This window comes from Zalophus californianus, chromosome 14, assembly GCF_009762305.2.
Source record: "Zalophus californianus isolate mZalCal1 chromosome 14, mZalCal1.pri.v2, whole genome shotgun sequence".
Classification (NCBI taxonomy): domain Eukaryota; kingdom Metazoa; phylum Chordata; class Mammalia; order Carnivora; family Otariidae; genus Zalophus; species Zalophus californianus.
The window spans coordinates 79,762,796-79,784,548 of NC_045608.1; the positions used below are offsets into that span (position 1 = coordinate 79,762,796).

The window sequence follows — 21,753 nt, forward strand, 5'->3', positions numbered from 1 at the left end:
TCAAAATATCTTATATTCATTTCAGTTAGTACAGGGCATGAAAAACTAGCTTTTTGGTTGCTGGATCACACTGCTGACAATTTGACCTCCCCAAATTCTTTTTTCAATCACTACTGTTTATCCATGGCTTGCTTGTATAGTTGACTATGTAATCAAATAGAACAGAAAATTATCCCTTTTAGGTCTCATCATTTGCTTGATTGTCAAACACTTCTGTAATCCTAATGATAAGGAAAATCTGTGTCCTAAGATGGCCGACCGAGCCAGCGAGAGAGTCCCAGTCCTTGCCCCGGGGCTCTTCCAGGTTCTTCTCCCTGCCCTGCTTCGTGCACGTGCCAAAAGTGCCAAGTATGCAGAAGTAGAAGTGTATAACTTGCCCCCTTTGTTTGTGCTTGGGGCTCAGACCTTTGGAGATCACTCTCCTCTGAGCCCAACGGCGTTAAATAAACCTCCTATCCTCCAAGATCTCCAAGGGCCACTTGGTTCTTTTTGTCAGGCGATCCAGTCCAGGTTCCGTTAACACTAAAACTTGCTTCTCTTTCTCAGCTGCTGTCCCATAGTCTCTTATGCTTTGTTGCATTCTAGAGGTGAGGAAGCTCCATGTTATCTCATGGTGTGAAATGGATTAACTTCAAAATGTCTTCCTCAACTGTGACAGGCACTTGGGGTTGTCAGTTTCCTACACCCATTCCAAACCACAACTTCTTGCTCTCTAATCACCTTCCAGGTTAGAAGGAACTTGTGCTCATTAGAGTTCTGCTCATTCAGACATAATCTGAAATCTGTTGGATGGGGCATTTGGGAAAGAAACTGTTTCCCTGATGGGAGGGGAAATCTGACAACATATCTTTTTGTCTCTTCCCCTAATGGTCCTTCTTCCTATCTGGATGGCAGATTTGATGCATGGAGGTATGAGGAGAAGGCCAAACCCTAAGAAAGGGAGGGCAAAAAGGCAGGGTTGCTGATGACATCACACCAGCTTTGCACTGCCAACCTCTAGACTCCAAGTTAAATGAGACACATAATTCCCTGTTTCTCTCAGCTACTATTAGATTTTCATTATTTACAACCAAAGGCATCTTTTTTTTCCCAAAAGCATTTTTTTTAAAGATTTTATTTATTTATTTGAGAGAGAGAGAGAGAAAATAAGTGGGGGGGGGCAGAGGAGAGGGAGAAGCAGACTCCCCACTGAGCAGGGAGCCCAACACAGGGCTCAATCTCAGGACCCCGACACAGGGCTCGATCTCAGGACCCCAAGATCATGACCTAAGCCGCAGGCAGATGCTTAACTGACTGAGCCACCCAGGCACCCCAGTTTCAAAAGCATTCTTAATGGTTCAATCACTAAGTAATCTTCATGCTCAGATACTTCCTTGTAGTGATCTCTACGCAAAGTACACAAGTCTTTGAGATGAAGCTAGTTATCAAGGTTGAGGAACTAAATTGTTGATATTTAGAAAAGTTAATTTTAAAGTCATGCAAAATAAAATAATGCGAACACAGCTTTTCTACTTCACCTTTTTTAATACTAACTTAAGCAATGAGTTGAAAGAAAAGCAGTTAGAATCATCTCACTGGTCTGTTATACTGAACTCATCCTTCGCATTATGGATCTAACAAGTCGGTCATTAGTATAAATGCCACCTCCACCTTAACCCCTAGGCTTTCAAAAATTGTGTTGTAAGAAAATGTTTATCAATATAAATACTGAGATTGAAAATGAGGATAAAACGGAGAGATGCTATCAGTGATATTTAGCAAGCAGCAAGGTGGGAAGGATGGACTTAGGCTTGTGTGATGAATTAGATAAAGAAAACAAGATGAGCTGGTTGTCAATAGCAAGAAAGGGAATTACCAGGTTCAGGATGTGACATTAAATTTGAGGGGTCATTGCGACATTGCAAGTAATTTGTAAAGGTTTAGAAGTCACAAGAGAAGACATTTATGATGACTTAGTCACCTTTGCCTCAGTTCTCTACGTTGATGTTTAGGTTTTCCTTGTGCTGCTCTCAGGACACATTTCACACACACACACACCTCTACTTCTCATTCCACATGTTACCAGTTCTTCTTAGTTAAACCCTAAAATCCCTGCTAAAAGAAATGTATCTGCTAACCGAGATGCAAGAAAGTACATGTCATTTACGAGTTTTTTATTGCATCTAAATAACTATTTTTTATGTGATACTGACAAGGTATAAATGTTTTCACTGTTAAATTTATGTAAATATCCTGCAAAAATACTAAATTAAACTAGAAAGAAATTTCTACTATTTTTAAACAGTGGAAGAAAACCTTTTAAAATTATAATTGTTATTATGGCATATGCATAATAAGATGCTAAACCCAGTTCTAGCTTAAACTCATCAAAAAGAATATGCAAATTTATGCTAATATTAGTTATTTCTTTCAGCACTGAATATGCCAGTTTGATTCAAGAATAACAGAACTGCTAAGAAGCTTCATATTTATCTCAAGTGTCTTTCAGAGACGCTGATCAGTTCTGTGCTGATGAGGCAGTTTTATTAGTTCAAAAAAGCAAACAGTTTAGTTGCTAGCTTCTCTTTCAGAGTCTTGATTGCTTAAGACTGACTGCTCCAGAAATTCCTCAGAACTTGGAAAGAATAATTCCCATTCCACTTGTCAAATATGTAGAAAATAAGACTGAGAAGGTATGTAAATTACTGACATGTAGAACAGTTAATTTAAAGCCATGTAAAATAAAATAATGTTAACACATTTGTCTCATACATATTTAAGAAATAACCCAAAAGAAAACAGAATGATATTCCTTGTGTTTTGTAAGCACAGTTATATCTACAATAAACAAATCATTAACTATAATTTAATATTTATGTTTTACTGTTTTCTAGGGAAGCTCTTCACTGGCGTGAATAATATTCTAGTAACATTTTACTGTTGAGAAAGCGTATTTGTCTGCTAGAGGCTCTGATAATCAACTAATTCCCTCTAATGACAGCTGAACTCTGGCTCTAAGGGTACAACATTTTTTTCTCATTTTTATAATAAACAACCTCTGTTACAGCATCATAGCAATCACATATCTACTCTCACTGCCGGAGCGACATGGGCAAGTTCAATGCTTCTTAAACATTCACCTTACCTTTTTGATGATAACTGGGTAGTTAGCTGAACTGCTTCAAAAGCACACATCACAAGAACAAAGGGGATTAAAATCTGTTTAAAAGGACAACAAACCATGCTATGGGTAGCTGAAACATTTGAAAAACTTAAAAATAAATGCTATTTCTGCTTATAGCAATACTTCAACTTCTCAAATAAATTTTATCTCTATTAGTGAAGAGCAAACTCTGAAATAAAACCATGGCATCAATGACATATAGAATATTGATGAAATGGATTTAAAAATCTACATCAACAGTGTATGCAGTATAAAAAGATAAATATCAACACTTATTCCAAATAAAACCTAATACAAATTTTTGTTCTAACTCATTATAATAATTAATGACCATGTTCAAATGATTCCAAGAGAGTATGAGAGGCACAAAATGCCCAAATCAAATAAATTATAGAGCCTGATAATTTGATTCACAGATCCCTGAATCCAACTAGTCACTTGATACTATAACTCTATAAACATGATCTTTTTGTGCATTTATCTTAATACAACTTTATTTCTGATTATACAATTCATATTCACTGTAAAATATTTATAAAAAATTTGAGAAAGGTATATTATAATTTATACTGGTTGAAAACCTATAATCCAGAGCTAATACTGTTAATATTTTGAGATACTGCTTTCTAATAACCAATTCAAAATATATTATATGTATATATACTTGATGTACAATAAAAAAGAAAGAAAATACGGAAAAGAAATGATGTTCAGGACTGTGTAAGATTCCTTCAAGTGAAGGACACATGACTAAAATAGTTTGGGAGAACCTTCACTTCTGGCCACATTAGACAAAAAAAGCCACTGAGTGCATTATGTCAGTAAAGCTCTGAATGAGACTGGAGAGTAAATCTAGTATTCTAATTTAAACTTTTGTTTTTCTTTGCTTTTTTCTTATTTTTAATGAAAGGCCAATGGTCTCTTAAGAGCAACTATCATTAAAACATGTAAAAGAAAGTTAAAGAAATAATGCATGTTTTATTAAAATAACTCAGTAAGTAAAAAAAAATAAAAAGAAATAAAAAGAAAAAATATACTTAACAAAATAACAGAAATTGTAACATGAGAAAAATACCTTTTTAACATTTCTTAAGATTGCATTTGTATTAATGCAGTAACAAAAAAAGGATATTAATCCAATTAAGAGACACATACTTTTAACAGTTAGTACTTATGTGAACTGAACACAAGGTAATTCGATTTTAGGCAGATATATACTAACTACAGAAAATGTGCCAGGCACTGTGGTAGAGGGAATGACAGGCATAATGACCTTTAAGAAGCAAAGAACGTGAATGACATTCCATAGGCGTCTAAACCTCCAAAGCTGAGGAATTTGCCATTATCTTGGTATCGTCAGCACCCAGCTGGTGCCTGCTGCATTACTGAATGCGAACATACAATGACGGATTTGTGGAGTGAATCAATCCATTCTAGGTACATGGATTATGAGAAAAGATTATAACATGTGGGCAGTCTCCTGGGGAGCATATAGAATCTTTGGGAGCACTGCAGTTCTGATCTGCACTGCTCTTCCCCACAGGCTTTCATCATCTGTGATAGGACTTCCCAGGACTTAACACAGAATCTGTACTCTGTGGAATTTAAATGGGCTTAAGGATAAAGCAAAAAGGTTAACTGTATTTTGGAGTAAAAGCTAAAGGGTCCCACCTCCCATTCAGCATCATCTGTGAAAGTATGTTCTTTCCATGCTATTTCGCTCTGTCAGAATGACTTTATAATCTTAAAGTCATGTAATGTTACATAATCTTAATGTCACAATGAATTGATAATCTTAACAAGTATCTTAAGAAAATAAGAAAACTAACCTTCCACATCATCAAGGCTCCCATCATAAAAGGACTAAACACGGTCAGAAAGCAATAGACAGAGGCAAGATCAAAGCTAAGGAACCAACATAAAGAAACAAGACTTTAGAATTCACATTGTAACTTTAAAAGAATGTTCTACTAAAAAGGTGGTTAAACTAACTTTCTGAAAACTACTCTTACTAAAACACAAGCATACACCGTATCAGGAATATTAGGAAGCCACTAAAATGAATGAGGTAGATCAGTATGTGCCAATACATACCAATCTTCAAAATATATCCTTCAGTATAAAACGCACGGTACAGAACAAAATCCTAACTTGTATTATCCTTTATTATAAATATGCTGTTTCATTTAAAATTACCTGTTAACAGAAGCTATGTTCCCAGTTCCAAAAAACGCTGTCACTAAGAAGAAAACCTAAATAGAGTTAAGGAAATGCCAAAACGAGTCAGAATTCATACAAGTTTCTCCTTCACTTAGAAAAGCTATGCCTATTCTACCATGAGGGTAACTTGATTTTTCACCTGTACATTTGGCCATAAATTTTTGTAAGTGAATGTTCCATTATATCGCCTTGTGGATGCATTTTGAAAGAACCAGACTGAAGAGGCAATGTGCTAAGAACTGGAGGCGTGGGAGGTTATCTTCACTTGTCACTAGTATCTTTGGGAGGGCGTTTTCCTCCTCTCTAGCAGAAGCAAGTTAGGGCACCTGGGTGGCTCAGATGGTTAAGTATCTGTCTTTGGCTCAGGTAATGATCCCAGGGTCCTGGGATCGAGCTCCGTATCAGGCTCCCTGCTCAGTGCAGAGTCTGCCTCTCCCTCTACCTCTGCCATTCCCTCTGCTTGTGCTCTTCTATCTCTCTGTCAAATAAATAAATAAAATCTTTAAAAAAAAAAAAAAGCAAGTCAGAGTATTGTATCTGTAGTTGGCCACTGATGATTTTTTTTTTTTTAAGATTTTATTCATTTGAGACACAGAGATACTGAGAGAGAAAGCATGAGCAGGGAGAGAGGGAGAGGGAGAAGCAGGCTCCTTGCTGAGCCAGGAGCCCGATGTGGGGCTCGATCCCAGGACCCCGGGATCATGACCTGAGCCGAAGGCAGACGTTTAACCATCTGAGCCACCCGGGCGCCCCAACTGATGATTTTTTTCACAAGAACAGGGACCTAGTGCATCACATAGATATTTTCAGGAGAAATATTATTTTCAGTTCATATATTCAGTTCACACTTGCTGTGTGCCCCACTACATGTGAAACGTGCTACGTTCTTTGGAAGGCTCAGAAAGAAATAGAGACCATGTTCTACAATAATTCAACAGAGAATGAGTCATGAGAAAATGTTAGATATCTTTTTGACACTTTTTAAGCTTACATTTGTTTTAGTGCAGTAATAAAAGGTAAATATTAATCCTATTGGTGTCTAAGAACTAACTGCTAGGAAAGCACTAGGAAAATACTGTCTGGCCCATTGAAAGGACTCAATAAATGTTAGCTATTTTATTATTATAGACACATACACAAAAGTGGTAAAGAAACACTGAAGAGGATGTATGAATTATGACAACTTTCAGTGAAAAAGTGGCATTTGAGTTGGTGACTTGAACCTCAAATGTATTCATGGATCTATTCATTCAACCAAGCAATTAACCAACTAACATTTATTGTCTAGTATATGTCAGAGGCAGAGCTAGACCCTAAGAACATAAATATGAATAAAACAGTCTCAAAGTGCTCCCATGTTAACTAAGATTATGATGATATATAGAAGTATACAAGAGGCATTTTAAGGCAAACGGGGAAAATAAAAGACATAGTCAAGAAACATTAAGAGGTGCGATAGAAGCTTAGGGTTTATTGAAGGATACAGTGAAAGATAAGGCAGGAGCATAGATTGGTGGCATATTAATAAAAAGCCTTGAACTTTACTGTGGAGACAATGAAAAGCCAGCAAACATTTTAGGTGAGTGATACAAACAAGAAATACCAGTGACAGTGAGATATTCAAATCAGGTAGATAAATAATTATAGGCAGGAAATACAACTGGGAAGCTATTTCAGTAGTTCATGTCAGGGGCAAGGAAGGTCTGAACTGATGCACTGGGAGCAGAGATGGAGAAGTGCAGGGAGACAGTGGGACTTTAGAACTGGACAAGAAGTAGTTAAATACGACAAGTTTGATGGCCTGGGTGACTGGGCATATGGTGATGCCATTCAATGAGATGAGACTTGCCAGAGAGAGACTTTGGAGAGGGGTGGGCGGTTGTTAGTCAGTTTGGGACATATATTTGGTGACGCACAGCGGAGTATTGGACATATGGCTCATGAGGTCAAGAGAGGTCAAGGCTGGAGAAGTAAATCTCAGAGCTGTCTGCACAGAGGTATCAGTCAAAGCTATAGGAGGCGGTGACAGTATCCGGGCAGAGAAGAAGATTAAGGGTAGAGCTTGGAGAAGAATATCATTCAAGATCAGACAAAGAAAGAGTATGTTTTAGTGAAGGAGAATAGAGAGGATATAAAAGCTGAGAACAGAACCTGGATCACATCCTGGAGGGAAAGGGAAAAGCAAGTGAAGTGAACAGACTGAATGTTATAGTGGTCAAGTAAAACTGAAGCTTGGACTGTGCAGTCAGGGAGGCCCTGCAGACGACACACAGCCCTGGCAGGGACATCTGACAGATATTCACGGAGCTACTGTGTACCAGGCACTGCTCAAGGCTTAAAGATCCAGTATCTAAGTGGGGAGGAAATGGTAGCAGCGATGACAGATTTTTCTTTTAAGGAGCTTGGTTGTAAACAGGAAAAGACAAGATGAAATTATACTTTAGGGGGACAAGGGAAGAAGTGTTGATTAATAGAGGGTGAGTGGAAGGAGCCTGCAAAGACAGAGAGAGCAAAACTGAGGACAGAATCAAGAGGTAGAGAAGGACAGCACCACAGTGAGTTCAAAGGAAATACCTCCCTACAAATTTCTTGAAGCCGGTCAGCCTGCCTTCCCAAATGAGACTTTATTCTGCCATATTGTCTTTCAGACTTCTAACACTAACAACTTTCACACAATGTTGCCTCTGATGTGGTTCAAAAACCTTGTGAGGTAGATGTTATAGAACGTGAGTACAGTTTAAAATACATAAAGAAAGTACAAACCAAACTCAGTATAGTGGTTTCTTCTGGATGAGGGAAATTAGAGTGGGGTTGGGAACTGAAAGAAAACTTTAGCTTTGGCGGTAATGTTTTAATTTTTAAAAATGTGTGACACGTGTGACAAAATAGTAATTGTTGATCTCTTGGATGGCAGGAATACACACATATACATTTGCTTGTTATATCATTCTGCATGCTTTTCTACAGTTTTGACATTTTTTTAAAATGAGGACTGTATGAGAAAATTATAGTTAAGAAGGAGTTAAATGGCCTCCAAGAGGTCACTATTAAGTGAGCAAGGGAAGTACCTCCTTGCTCCACTAAGTGGAAGGTTGCAGCACCTTAAAGTCCAAACAAAGGATACAAGGAAAAAGGCCCTCCGGATATCATCCAGATAGAGCTGTCGAAACTGGGTTATATCAGGACTGTAGGTGAACTGGAGACTGGTGGCCTGTGAGACAATAAGACATACATGAGCACACAAGAACAGTTCACTTACTTCTACCCTCGAAGGCAAGCTTCCAGTCTGGTACAAGAGCTAGAAAGTTATCCTGCACTGACAAAATTAACTAACAATAAAGCTGTTCCTATAGTTTAATTACATCTTAATACAATCTGCCGACAGGTAGGATACATTGCTAGTAACATACTGAACAGAGCTGTAGTATTGCTGAATAAAAGGGAGAATCAGGCTTTTCCTTATCTTATATAAATGCTTCACTCTTAAATCCCTATATAACTCTTCCCTTTTCTAAGTCCTGATTTCTCAGTGTCCTGATATTCTAAAACCCAGCTATGGTATCATATTAAAAAAGCATGATAAAATCAAATATTTCTATTTCTTTGTTCTTCTGTTAATTAGAAATTATTTTCCCTCTATATACAAATGCAAAATATTCCTATTTTTGGTAAAATAGAAAGTCACTCAATTTCAACAAGAAGGATGCACTTTTGCTTAATCCCCCTCTCCCCAAAACAGAAAAACTCATGGGTGAGTTTAAAGGGAAACTTTCCCCTCCTCCACTATCCATGTAATTTTCCACTAAGTTCTTTGGATGCTTTAATACTCGTTTTCTATAAGAAGAAATATGTTTTCCGGTAAAAAACAGAATTTAAAAAATGACAATGAATCTCATTTTTAGATTTAATATTAAAATATTTAATATTTACTATTAAGGACAGTCTGACCATTTCCTAGAATCTGAACAAAACTGTTTTCATGTACTATTTTAACATTCCAGGGCTGAATGTTAAAAACCAGTAATTATTTAATATACTTCAATAAAGTTTCCTCATTATTGAAATTAATTATTCTAAATTATCAATTACTCTGTAAGCTCAACTGGAACCAGTTATGGATGGCTCAATGAATCAACTATGAAGGTGTTTTTCTGCAATACTCATTTGATCTGACCTCAGTAAAACTGTAAATATTCTATCACCAATGGTTTATAATTACCTTCAGTTCTAAAATAAAGGCAAGAGATATCAGTTTAACTCTATAGCTCAGCATGATAAATGTGTCCTTAAAATTTAGCTGGCTTTGTGGGGCGCCTGGGCGGCTCAGTCGTTGAGCGTCTGCCTTCGGCTCAGGTCATGGTCCCAGGGTCCTGGGATCGAGCCCCGCATCGGGCTCCCTGCTCGGCGGGAAGCCTGCTTCTCCCTCCCCCACTGCCCCTGCTTGTGCTCCCTCTTGCTGCGTCTCTCTCTCTGTCAAATAAATAAAATCTTTAAAAAAAAAAAAATTAGCTGGCTTTTAGCCAATTCAAAGTGTACTGTGTTGAATAAACAGCCTAAGATTTGCACTGAGGCCACAAACACTAGGGTGGAAGAATAAGCAATTTGGAGTAGGACCACTAGAAAGAGAAAAACGACACTGCAAACACAGATGTCACCTTACGACCAAGTTCGTGAACTGATTTGTGACAACATAAATATTCTTGTGAATACAATAAATTGAGGAAAGAAAAATTAGATATGAAAACAGAGGAAAATAAGATAAAAAGCATTCTTTCTCCTCCACTCCTTCATCTACATTGATGTTTTTGTACATCAGTGATTCTCAAATAATCTCTAAGAAAAACCCAACCTATTTAATGCCTATTAAAGAATAAAATCATGCTTTTCTGTTGTAAATGAACAATTTTCTTACAAACTGTTTAACTTGACTATTAATCATTAACTTAATTATGACTGCCTTAAATGGTGCATAGTTTTTGATGAAATAGCGCTGCAACTTCCTTACAGAACAGGGAATATTTTAGTATTCTCAAAGAAACGCAACAATGATTTTGACAAGCTACCTTCTGTTTATAGGAAACACTGAGTTGCTGAAGGGTTTCTTGTTCCACCCGTATCCAGACAAACATTAAGCACGACAATACTAATGGAAAGAGAGCTTCATACCTAAGGGGCAAGGGGATTGGGGGTGGAAGTGGGAGGGTAGAAAAGAAAAGAAAAAACATTAGACAAGCAAACATGCAAATTTATGCAAAATTAAAACAACCTTGATAATACTTCAAAGTCACAATATCACAAAATTTAAATTTTCTAGGCTTTCCAGAAGAAGAAAGTGGGAAAGGAAAGGAACATTTAAATATCAACTCCAACACCATCTTTTTTTGAAATTTATTAAATCTTGAGATCATTTTAATTTTAAAATAGTAGAGATATTTAGAAATCATTCATAAGGTAAACGACAAATACACAAAAAAGGAAAGAAAACGTTAAGATGAAGGTAAAAAGACAATGCCTGAGTTAAAATCAGTAATACACATAGAAGAGCAAGACCAATGTTCCAAATTTAAAAAAAAAAAATGGGCGCAATACGGGCCTGAATCTCTCAGAAAGAAAAAAAAAAAGAGAGCGCCAATAAACACAGGGAAATATATTTGACCTTACTGATAATTGATATGGAAAGTAAAATAATAAGATGATACCACATTCACTTACCACATTTATCCAGTTAAAAAAATGTCAACAAGAGTATAATGAAAACTAACCCTCATACTCTCATAGGAATAAACAATTTCTGGAAGGCAATCCAACACTCTGCAACAAGAATCTCAAAAATAGGGGCGCCTGGGTGGCTCAGATGGTTAAGCATCTGCCTTTGGCTCAGGTCATAATCCTAGGGTCCTGGGATTGAGCCCGGCATCGGGCTCCCTGCTGGGCGGGGAGGCTGCTTCTCCTTCTCCCTCTACTGTTCCCCCTACTTGTGCTCTCTCACTCTCTCTGTCAAATAAATAAAATCTTAAAAAAAATAAAAAGAATCTCAAAAATATTCATCTACCATAATCCAATGATGTCACTTCTAGGAATTTACCCTGAGAAAATAATTCACTATGGGCACCAGATTTCTCATACGAAGATGTTTGTTGTAATACTGTTTACAGAAGGGAAAAAACAAAAACAAAGACAGGAAACAAGCTAGGGAGTGATTAAATAACGTACAGTACATCTCTAGGCTAGTATAATGTGGACATTATAAGGTGGACAAAGGAGAAATGTTCATGAGATAAGACAGTGACAGAAGTCTTTTCTAATCCCCCTCTAGCCTACTTAGGGATACATGTGCTACCTTGGTAATCCCTCAAATACTCTACGATAGTTCTTCTCCCACCATTTTAATCACATGTTCACACCTTTAATCACATGACACGCCTTTCCCACTAGTTTGGAAAAGCTCTGACTGTGTCAGTCTTGTCACCACCGCAGGCCCAGCTAACAGTAAGTATTTGCTGAGTGAGTTACTTAAGTGGAAGTTACAAAACAAAATCAAACTAACCAAACCAAAACAAAAAAACTTTATTTCTCTCAACTTTTTCACCTATTGAACTCTATTCCATTTGGTGCTACTTCCTAAACCTGAGAAGACAAAAGAAGTAAAATGCTTTAAATTCTATCACTGATCATAAAAATAAAAACTGAAGACCAGGCAGAAGGAAGTGTTTGGATTTAAGAAAGCATACACAAATCACTCGGTATAGAAGATGCAGAATGCCCAAGTATATGAACAGACAATAGATACATGAGAAATACCATTAGTAAAACAGGTATAGAAAATTTGCACAAAGCTGTACCATTTTTGACCTATTAAAATAGCCATTGATGTTCTTATTTAAAAATGAAAATACCAAATACTGTGAAGGACAGGACTCTTCAGCAGTTGCTGGTGATATTATAAATTGGCACTGTTCTGAAGACAAAAGTAAAAAAAAAATAAATTCATACTCTATGGCTCACCTATACTACATGTGAGAAATGAACAAAGGAAGTAATAGAAACTATATAGAAAGCTTGTGCACAAAAACATAACTCAGAGTATTATAATAAAAAATGGAAATAAATAAAATGATCAAAAATAGAGGAATGGCTAAATAAATTAAGGTTCCTCCACATCACAGAATATTAAATATCTATTAAAATGGTGGTTAGGAAGCCTATGAGCCATTTGGGACAATGCTTCTAAAATAATGTTAGGTATGGGGCATCTGGGTGGCATAGTTGGTGAAGCATCCGACTCTTGAATTTGACTCAGGTCGTGATCTCAGGGTTGTGACGTAGGGCTCTGTGCTCAGTGTGGAGTCTGCTTGTGATTCTCTCTCCCTCTCCCCTCTGCCCCCACCACTCACTCTCTCAAATAAATAATTCTTAAAATAAAATAATATTAGGTAGAAAAAGAAGATGAAATAGTACATGGACTGATTAATACTATGTTAAAAAGACAAATACAGAGGTAAGACTGCAAGAAATGTATCAGAATATCAGCAAGAGAGGTAGGGTTAATAGATAATTTCCCCCTTATCCATACTTTCCAAAATGTGATCAATACTACTTTTACAATGATTTAAAAAAAATAACTGAAAAACAAATGTTGACTTAGAATGTCTGTATCCTAGCTAGTGTTTAAAATTTAAAATTCAACTTCCACAGGAGTCCTTGATATCAAGGCACCAATTCAGCTCCCCTACGCAAATTCTTTCTCTAGCCATTCTTTATATCTTACAATTCCCAACCTAATTAAGTAACAATAACGTAACTGTTGCATTCTGTAATTGCCTAACACTGTAAAATCAAGTCCTTATTTTATAGCAGCTTACAACTCTATTATTCACCTGGGGTAAGCTAATTGTTCTGCCTGTTTGTTGTATTGGAGATGGGAAAGAAAGAAAAAAACAACTGTTGATTAATTGAATCAAGAAGGTGTATACTCTAAGCAAAAGAAGACCATGATTTTTAAAAATATTTGCAGTTATATATGAAAGTATTCTTTCCTAATATATGAAAACATAAATTTCATACTTCTACAAATAGTGCTACAGATTTATTTCCTTTCAGAAACTATAAACTATAATCACTTTCATTTGTAAAATGTAGATGAATAAATCTGATAAAGACAATCTTCCTATGGGACTTTATTTCTTTAGACAATCAATATCTTGTATAAAGTCTGCATATCTGAATTAATAAACTGAAATACCAATAAAATGTCATCACAGTCTCACAGTGTACATAGTAAAACCTTACAAAATTAGGATCTCCTAGTTTGGTCTCTGTGCAAATTCAACAGGGGAAAAAAGGCATTTAGCTTTGTATTATAGTTTGTTAAGCAAAGGGATAATATAAATACAGTTTTGGCGAGAAATGTTTAACAAACTTAAGAGAACTATTTTCAAGCATTTCAATGGCTTCCATTTGCATAAAAATAATGAAATGCTGATTAAAATGAATCTTCTTTATTCATTAAATCAAGGATACATTGTTAGAATTTAGGATTACTATTACTGTATTTCTGTAAAGTAATAAAAATGCATTTCTTTTAAATATCTTTTATTTATTCACTTATTCACTAATTTACATAGAGAATCCTCCAGATTGTCCAAAATTGTGATGTAGAACAATCAGTGGACTATAAATTTTGCAAAACTGATTTGAAATTGAAAACTGTGCTAATTGAAAATGTTAGACTGTGCTGTTTTAGGCTATCTCTGTTGCATATTTCTGCAAAGGTAAATATACTTTCTGATGTTGAACAATATATTTCTTAAAGTCTCATTATGTTTATCACTCTTGAGTAAGAATACGCTGATAGACTTCAAGTTTTATTTGAAAGTTCAAAGTTCTAGGTCTCTAAGCAAGCCCCTCTTAAAATCTTATTAGGTAACTGGTGAAGATTTCCCTGTTGCTTATATTACTTCTTCACATCTGTGCTTCAGATCTGCTTATGCAGGGAGAAAAGAAGGCAGGAGGTGTGGGGAGCTTTGATAAGAGGAGGTTTCGTACCTGACTGGATCATCACTTATCTGGGGACTACAAGAACTCCTGGTGCCTAGGTCACTTAGGAAGGTAGGGCCTATGATGAAGAGATTTTTTTTTTTTTTTTTAAGATTTTATTGACTTATTTGACACAGAGAGAGAGACAGCTGGAGAGGGAACAAAGCAGGGGGAGTGGGAGAAGCAGGCTCCCAGCCGAGCAGGGAGCCCGACGCGGGGCTCGATCCCAGGGCCCTGGGATCATGACCCGAGCCAAAGGCAGACGCTTAACGACTGAGCCACCCACACGCCCCATGAAGAGATTTTTTAGAACATCCCTCTAATTCTGAATTAGGACAACTAAGTTTTCCAAAGAATGAACCTAAGTCTTGAACCCAAAATGGCTTTACAAAATCATCTAAACTGGGAATAATCTGTTGACAGCACAATGGTGAATCTGAGGTTTTGTCTAGTTGGGATTAAGATCTTCTATTTGGGCCAAATTTCGAGCTATCTATGAGTGGTGGTAATTTGATTTGTCTGTTCTATAAAATGTTGTTATAATGCACGCATTTCTCACCCTCATAAGCATTTAAGTAAGGATAAAATAAAATTCAAAAGCAAGTGAAGAATGCTTTTCTTCAAAGCAGATGGGGAGATTGTATCACTGCTTCATTGACTTCTAGAGAACATTTTAGGATCCAACCCAAATCAAGCTGCTAGTTTTTGTTTTGTAAGAAAATTTAAATCTTAAATAAAAATGGATTCTTTAACTTCTGGGAAAATATTCTGAAAGTTTCTGAATCAAAAGGAATATTTGGACTATGCTATATGTAAGAGTAAAAAGAAAAAGAAAATATATTCAAATAAGAATGAACAAATCAAGGCATAATTTGAAGTGCATGAAAGGAATGGAACAATGCTACAGTTCTTCTAAGTCATTATTTGAGAAGACTTCAAATTCCTCCATAATCAATCAGAACTTTCTAACATTGTAGTGAAATGACATTTTAGCAACTTCAGGAAATAAACAGAAAGACAAAGACAACAGGCAATACTATAAAAATAGGAAAAAGAAAACAGATAATTTAAGATCAAGTCATATATAGTTCTTACGAAGTAGAAAATATTTATAATTTATTCCTCAAGATATACACATTTTTCATTTCCAGAGGTAAAATATTCAAAGAGAAATGTCAAGATCATTTAAAACTTGCTACTAAAAATTAAATTTTAAAAACAGTTTATACCCTGTGCTTAGCAGTAGGTAGGCTGACATCGAGGAAAGAAGTATGCTAAACAGCCGCTCAAAGAGACTTGTAGGACTCAGTAGTGGCAGGACGAAGGAAGAGGCTGCAATAAAACAAAGCAGGGCAGTGTCAGTATGACAAACACAACGTATATGAGTTCAGAAGCACTGATTCTAGTATCATTTATAGAATTTATTGTTTCTGTGACCTCTCAAATGGGCTATACTGTCCTAATCATTTTTGTAAGAAATTTGAAACTTCACATTTTTAAAAAAAGATTTTATTTACTTATTTATTTTAGAGAGAGAGAGTGAGTGCGAGAGAGAGAGAGAGAGAGAGAGAGAGCGAGTGGGGAGGGGCGGAGGGGGAGGGAGAGGGACAAGCAGACTCCCCGCTAAGGGTGGAGCCCTACAATATGGGGCTTCATCCCATAACCCCAAGATCATGATCTGAGCGGAAATCAGGAGTCAGGGGCCTAACCGAATGAGCCACCAAGGTGCCCCTGAAACTTCACAGTTTTATACTTGAGCTTAGCCAAAAGGCCGAGAAGCTACGAAACTTCACATTTTTAATTAAAATTACATTTCATTATTTTGCCACATTTTGGCTCAGATTTTTCTCAATTTTACTTAGCCTTGCTCACTGTAACATTAACAATGAAACGAATAATTTACTTGCTAATATAAATAATAAAAACCATAATACAACATATTGTTCAAGATTCAACAGATTTTCTTTTAATTGGGCATTTAGTTCAAAGACAACTTATTCCCCAGAAATTGGTTTTTCCTAACGTCCTTCTCCTCCCAAGTTTTCCCGCTGCAAAGTAGGCACTGAGAGTGGTAGCACGTCACTCAGAACATGAAAAACAGGACAGGGTTTCCCCACACGAGAGCTGTTATAAGAGTAATGTAGTAATCCTTCCCCACAGCACAAGAAAGCAAGTACTTCAGTAGAAGGGAAGCAAAACATTAACTGCCCACTTCTATTTGGGGAAGGAAATACGCCTAAGTTCCTCATCACCCTAGTTAGGCAGGAAACATGCATGGAGTTAAACGCTCCTGAGTATGGAGACAGATGACTTGGGATAAAATCCTGGTTGACTCATTATTAACTTTTTAACCATGGGGCAAGTTTATTAACCCATCTAAGTAGTATTCCTATCTGCCCCGTAGAGAACATATAAATAGGCTGTTGTGAGATTTAAATACAACTTTGCCTGTAATATGCTCCCTGAGCATAATGTGAGGGATATAGTAGGTGCTTAATGACTGTTAGCTGCTATTATTATTACTAATCAATATCTACAAATAAGTTAAATTTAAAAACAATCTCCTTCAAAGTCAACTCACTGCAAGATGTAAGTCTCTGAGAGTTATATTGATAGTCCCCTAGACAAATAGCTTCTGATATTTTTCAGATGTGTAGTTCCAATACTGTGATCATCACCTGATACATATTTTAACAGAAAAAAGTAACATTTTAATATTTCTTATTATAAAAGCCAGTTCAAATGAGACCTCTTCTGTAAAACTCTATTTTCTATCCTTGTCTTACTTTTGTCTAAAAAATTGATGAACTGCTAAAGGGGGAAATAAGAGTCCCCATTCTGAATGACATATGTTAGAACGAGTTTCATAACATATAATCCATTTGGAAATCACAGCACATTAGCAAAAAGTACTCACTGGAACTAGACTATGGTGAATTCGTGCCTGGAAGAGATCTCTGGAGATACTGCTGACCTACTTATGAGTCATGCTTTACAGCACTTGGTAGGCATCCTCTAGTACCTAGTTCTCTCAATCTCAAGTACTAAATGTCTTATTTTAAATGTATGCTCAAGGGCACCTGGGTGGCTCAGTTGGTTTAGCATCTGCCTTAGGCTCAGGTCATGATCTTGGGGTCCTGGGATCGAGCCCTGCATCGGGCTCCCTCCTCAGTGGGGAGTCTGCTTCTCCCTCTCCCTTTGCCTCTGTGCTCTCTCTCTCTCTCAAATAAATAAGTATAATCTTTAAAAAAATAAAATAAAATAAAATACATGCTCACCCCAGAAATAAGCCCCCATATACACAGTAAACTAGTATTTGGCAAAGCAGCCAAGAACACTCAGTGGGGAAAGGATAGTTTCTTCAACAAACTGTGTTAAGAAAACTAGATAACCACATGCAGAAAAATGAAATTGGACCACTATCTTACACCACTCACAACAATGAATTCAAAATGGATTAAAGACTCAAGCATAAAACTCCTAGAAGAAAATATGGGGATAACATTAAGGATAACATTGTTCTAAGCAATAATTTTTTTTGATATGACATCCAAAGCACAAGCAACAAAAGCAAAAATGAACTACATTGACTACATCAAATGAAAAAGTTTTGCATGTCAAAAGAAACAATCAACAAAACGAAAAGGCAACCTGTGGAATAAGACAAAATATTTGCAAACCATATATCAGATAAGAGGTTAATATCCAAAATATATAAAGAACTCACACAACTCATTAACCAAAAAAAAAAATCCAATTAAAAAATCGACAGAGGAACTAGACAGATATTACTCCAAAGAAGACATCCAAATGGCCAATAAGTGCATGAAAAGATGTTCAATATCACTAAGCATCACAGAAATGCAAATGAAAACCACAATGAGAAATCACCTCACACCTGGTAGAACGGCCAATATAAAACAGACAAACAGAAACAGAAAATAACCAGAGCTGACAAGGATGTAGAAGAATTGGAAGCCTTGTGCACTGTTGGCGGAAATGTAAAATGGTGCAGCCACTATGGATATAGTATGGAGACTCCTCAAAAAATTAAAAACAGAACTACCATATTACCCAATGATCCCATTTCTGGGTATTTACCCAAAAGAACTGAAAACAAGATCTTGAAGAGGTATCTGTGCAACTCATGTTTACTGTAGCATTATGCACAGTAGCCAAGACATGGAAATAATCTAAGCATCTGTCAATGGAAGAATGGATAAAGAAGATGTGGTATATATAGAGAGAGTGGGATATTATTCAGTCACGAGAAAGAAGGAAATCCTGTCATTTGTGACAACCCCAAGGGTCATTATGCTTAGGCAGAGAAAGACAAATATTGTACGTATCACCTTTATGTGGAATCTAAAAAGGCCACACTCATAAAAACAGAGTAGAATGGTGGTTATCAGGAGCAGGTGGTGGTGGAATTGGGAAGATGTTTAAAGGTAGAAACTTATAACCAGTAGATAAATAAGTCCTAGAGGCCTAAGACAAAGCAAAGAAATTATAATCAATAATACTGTATTATAAACTTCAAAGTTGCAAAGAGACTAGATCTTAATTGTTCTCACCACAAAAAAGAGATGATAATTATGTGACATGATAGAAGTGTTAGCTAACACTACAGTGGTAATCATGTTGCAATATATAAATGCATCAAATCAACATACTGTATCCCCATACCTTATCCAATGTTATGTTCCAGTTATATCTCAATAATTAAAAATAAATATTATTTTGAAAAATAAATAAAAATAAAACAGATGCCAAGAGGAACATTTATGTATTTGGAGAAAAGCAGTAGACTGACTCTCACCCTCCCAAAACAAAGACAAAATCAATAAGGACAATGAATAAAGTTATATAGGACATTCCAAATTTGGAAAGAAGCACAGGAAGTACAGCACAATATGCACATAATTACAACATAAGAAAATATGACAGAACTGAGACCAAGCTTAAACATGAATATTTTCACTTAAAAGAAAAAAGTTCAAATTGGCAGACATAGCAAAACCCCAACTCTATGGCTGAATAAAAGAGACAGACTTAAAATACAGTGATTCAAAAGACTAAAAATAAGGAAAAGACTAGGCAAATGTTAACAGTAAGAAATTCAGGGTTGCAATCCCAATACCAGATAAGTACATTTCAAGCCAAAAAGCAATAAACAAGACAAAGAGGGGAACCTGATGATGTTACAGCCACATTCCACAATGATGATATAACAGTTATGAATTTTGCTACAATGAACACATCAACTACCTACATAATACAAAATTTTTATGAGATACAAAAATATGTAGGAACATACTAATAACAGAAAACTGTAACACCCCCCACTCTCGATAGTATAGGATATATTGACAAAAAACAAGTAAGAATATAAAACCACATAACCAACAAAGTAGATATTCTGGATATATACTGAACAGCACAGTTCTATAATAGAGACTATATGTTCTTCTCCAGTACATATGGAATGTTTACCAAAATGGATCATATACAGTAGAGAACAAAGAAAAAATCAGTAGGTTCCATAAAGTGGAAACAGTACAAACAACCATCTCAGGCACAACGCAATGAAACTAGAAATTAAAAATAAAACAAAAATTAATGAGGTAGTGAATAGAAATACAAATTAATAAATCAAAATCCAAACTCTTTGAGAAAATAAACAAAAAGGACAAACCACTAGCTAAGTTAATCAAAGAAAAGGGGAAAAGTACAAATGCACAAAATAAATGATGAGGGAAATGTCTAACGATACAGAAGGAATTGTTTTAAATCATTAAGAGAGTACTTTGCATCCCTCTATGCAAATAAATTTGAAAATCTAAAAGAAGTGTTTAATTCCTTAGGCGAATATAGTTTCCCAAACTAACCCCAGCAGAGATAAAAAACTTAAACAGGTCAATTTCATGTAAGAAATGTAGGAAGTTACCAGGGAACTACCTAAGAAAGAACTACATTTGGATAGTTTCAAAGGGTAATTCTTCCAAAACTTTACAGAACAGATAGGCCCAGTGTTATCTAAATTATTTCAGGGTATGGAAATCAAAGAGAAACTTATTTTTTTTATGAAGAAGTATAATATTGATACCTAAACCTGATAAATATAGAACAAAAAAAATTGAAGGCCAATATCATTTGTGAATATTGATGGAAAAATACTATCAAATGGACTCCAACACAATGTCAAGAAAATAACACATTATAATAAAATGTGTTTTAGGGGTTTATATCAGGAATGCAAGGATGGTTTTCAATACTTGAAATTCTATCGGTAATATTAATACGCCATATTAAAATAGGTCTAAGAAAAAAAATCACATTATTATTTCCATAGATAATGAAAAAGCCTTTGACAAAATTCAACACCCATGCATTCCTAATAAGAACTCAAAACAAGAATGCATGTACTTTCTTTAACATGACAAATATATGTACCTCAATCCTAAAGCCAGCATCTACCTTAATGGGGAAACTCCAGAGGCATTCCCACTAAGGTCAAGGAAAAAAAAAAAAATCAAGGAAGTTCACTATCTCCACTTATTTAACATTGTTCTGGAGATACTAGCCAATGCAAAGGAACTAAAGGAAACAATTAGAGGAATAGGAACAGAAAAGGGGGGAAATATACATCTATATTTGTAAATGGCACAACAGTATACTTGGAAAATCCTAGAGAGTCAATGATAAATGTAACTCAAGAAATGAAAGAATTCAGTAAAAAAATTGAATATAAAATCAACATGTAAAATCAATAGCAACTTACACTCAATAATAATTAGTAGATAAAATGAGTAAGAAAAGCCCATTTACAATAGCAACAAAGCAGATAAAATACTTAGGAATATACTTAACAAGAAATATGTAAAGCCTGTATGAAGAAAACTATAAAGACTACTCTTAAAGGCAAAAAAGTAGACTGGAGCAAGTGGAAAGACATCCCTTGTTCTTCGTTAGAATGTCTCAACATCACTCATGATTAAAATATAAGTTTTCCCTAAGTTAATTTACATATTTAATATGATCTCAATAAAATTTTCAGTCGCCTTTTTGAGCAAGTAGATCCTAAAGTTCATATGTTATTGAAATATACTATGAAGTCTCTGTAACTAAAACAGTATACTACTGGCACATGAATAGACATATAATTGGAATAATTTAGAAAGTCTAGAAATAGACCAGTGTATCGAGTGTGTGATAGAAGTGTTATCTCCAATCACTGGGGCAAATAAAGTCTATATTAATGATACTGGATAGCCATTTGGAAAAAAATTAAATTAAATCCTTTCCTTAAACCATATATTTAGAATAATTAACTC

The 21,753-nt window shown here is 35.6% G+C and overlaps 1 protein-coding gene across 9 annotated transcripts in view; it reads right to left on the reverse strand.

The window, feature by feature from the left end:
* PIGN (phosphatidylinositol glycan anchor biosynthesis class N) overlaps positions 1 to 21,753 on the reverse strand; it is a 108,258-nt gene that overhangs the window by 20,114 nt on the left and 66,391 nt on the right. For all 9 annotated transcript variants that reach the window (XM_027577305.1, XM_027577304.1, XM_027577300.1 and 6 more), the window contains 6 exons: positions 15,649 to 15,751; positions 10,447 to 10,549; positions 8,508 to 8,594; positions 5,360 to 5,415; positions 4,993 to 5,068; positions 3,125 to 3,198 (listed from right to left, as the gene is read on the reverse strand). In XM_027577305.1, the coding sequence (XP_027433106.1) occupies positions 3,125 to 3,198; positions 4,993 to 5,068; positions 5,360 to 5,415; positions 8,508 to 8,594; positions 10,447 to 10,549; positions 15,649 to 15,751 (499 nt within the window). The remainder of the gene's footprint in view (positions 1 to 3,124; positions 3,199 to 4,992; positions 5,069 to 5,359; positions 5,416 to 8,507; positions 8,595 to 10,446; positions 10,550 to 15,648; positions 15,752 to 21,753) is intronic.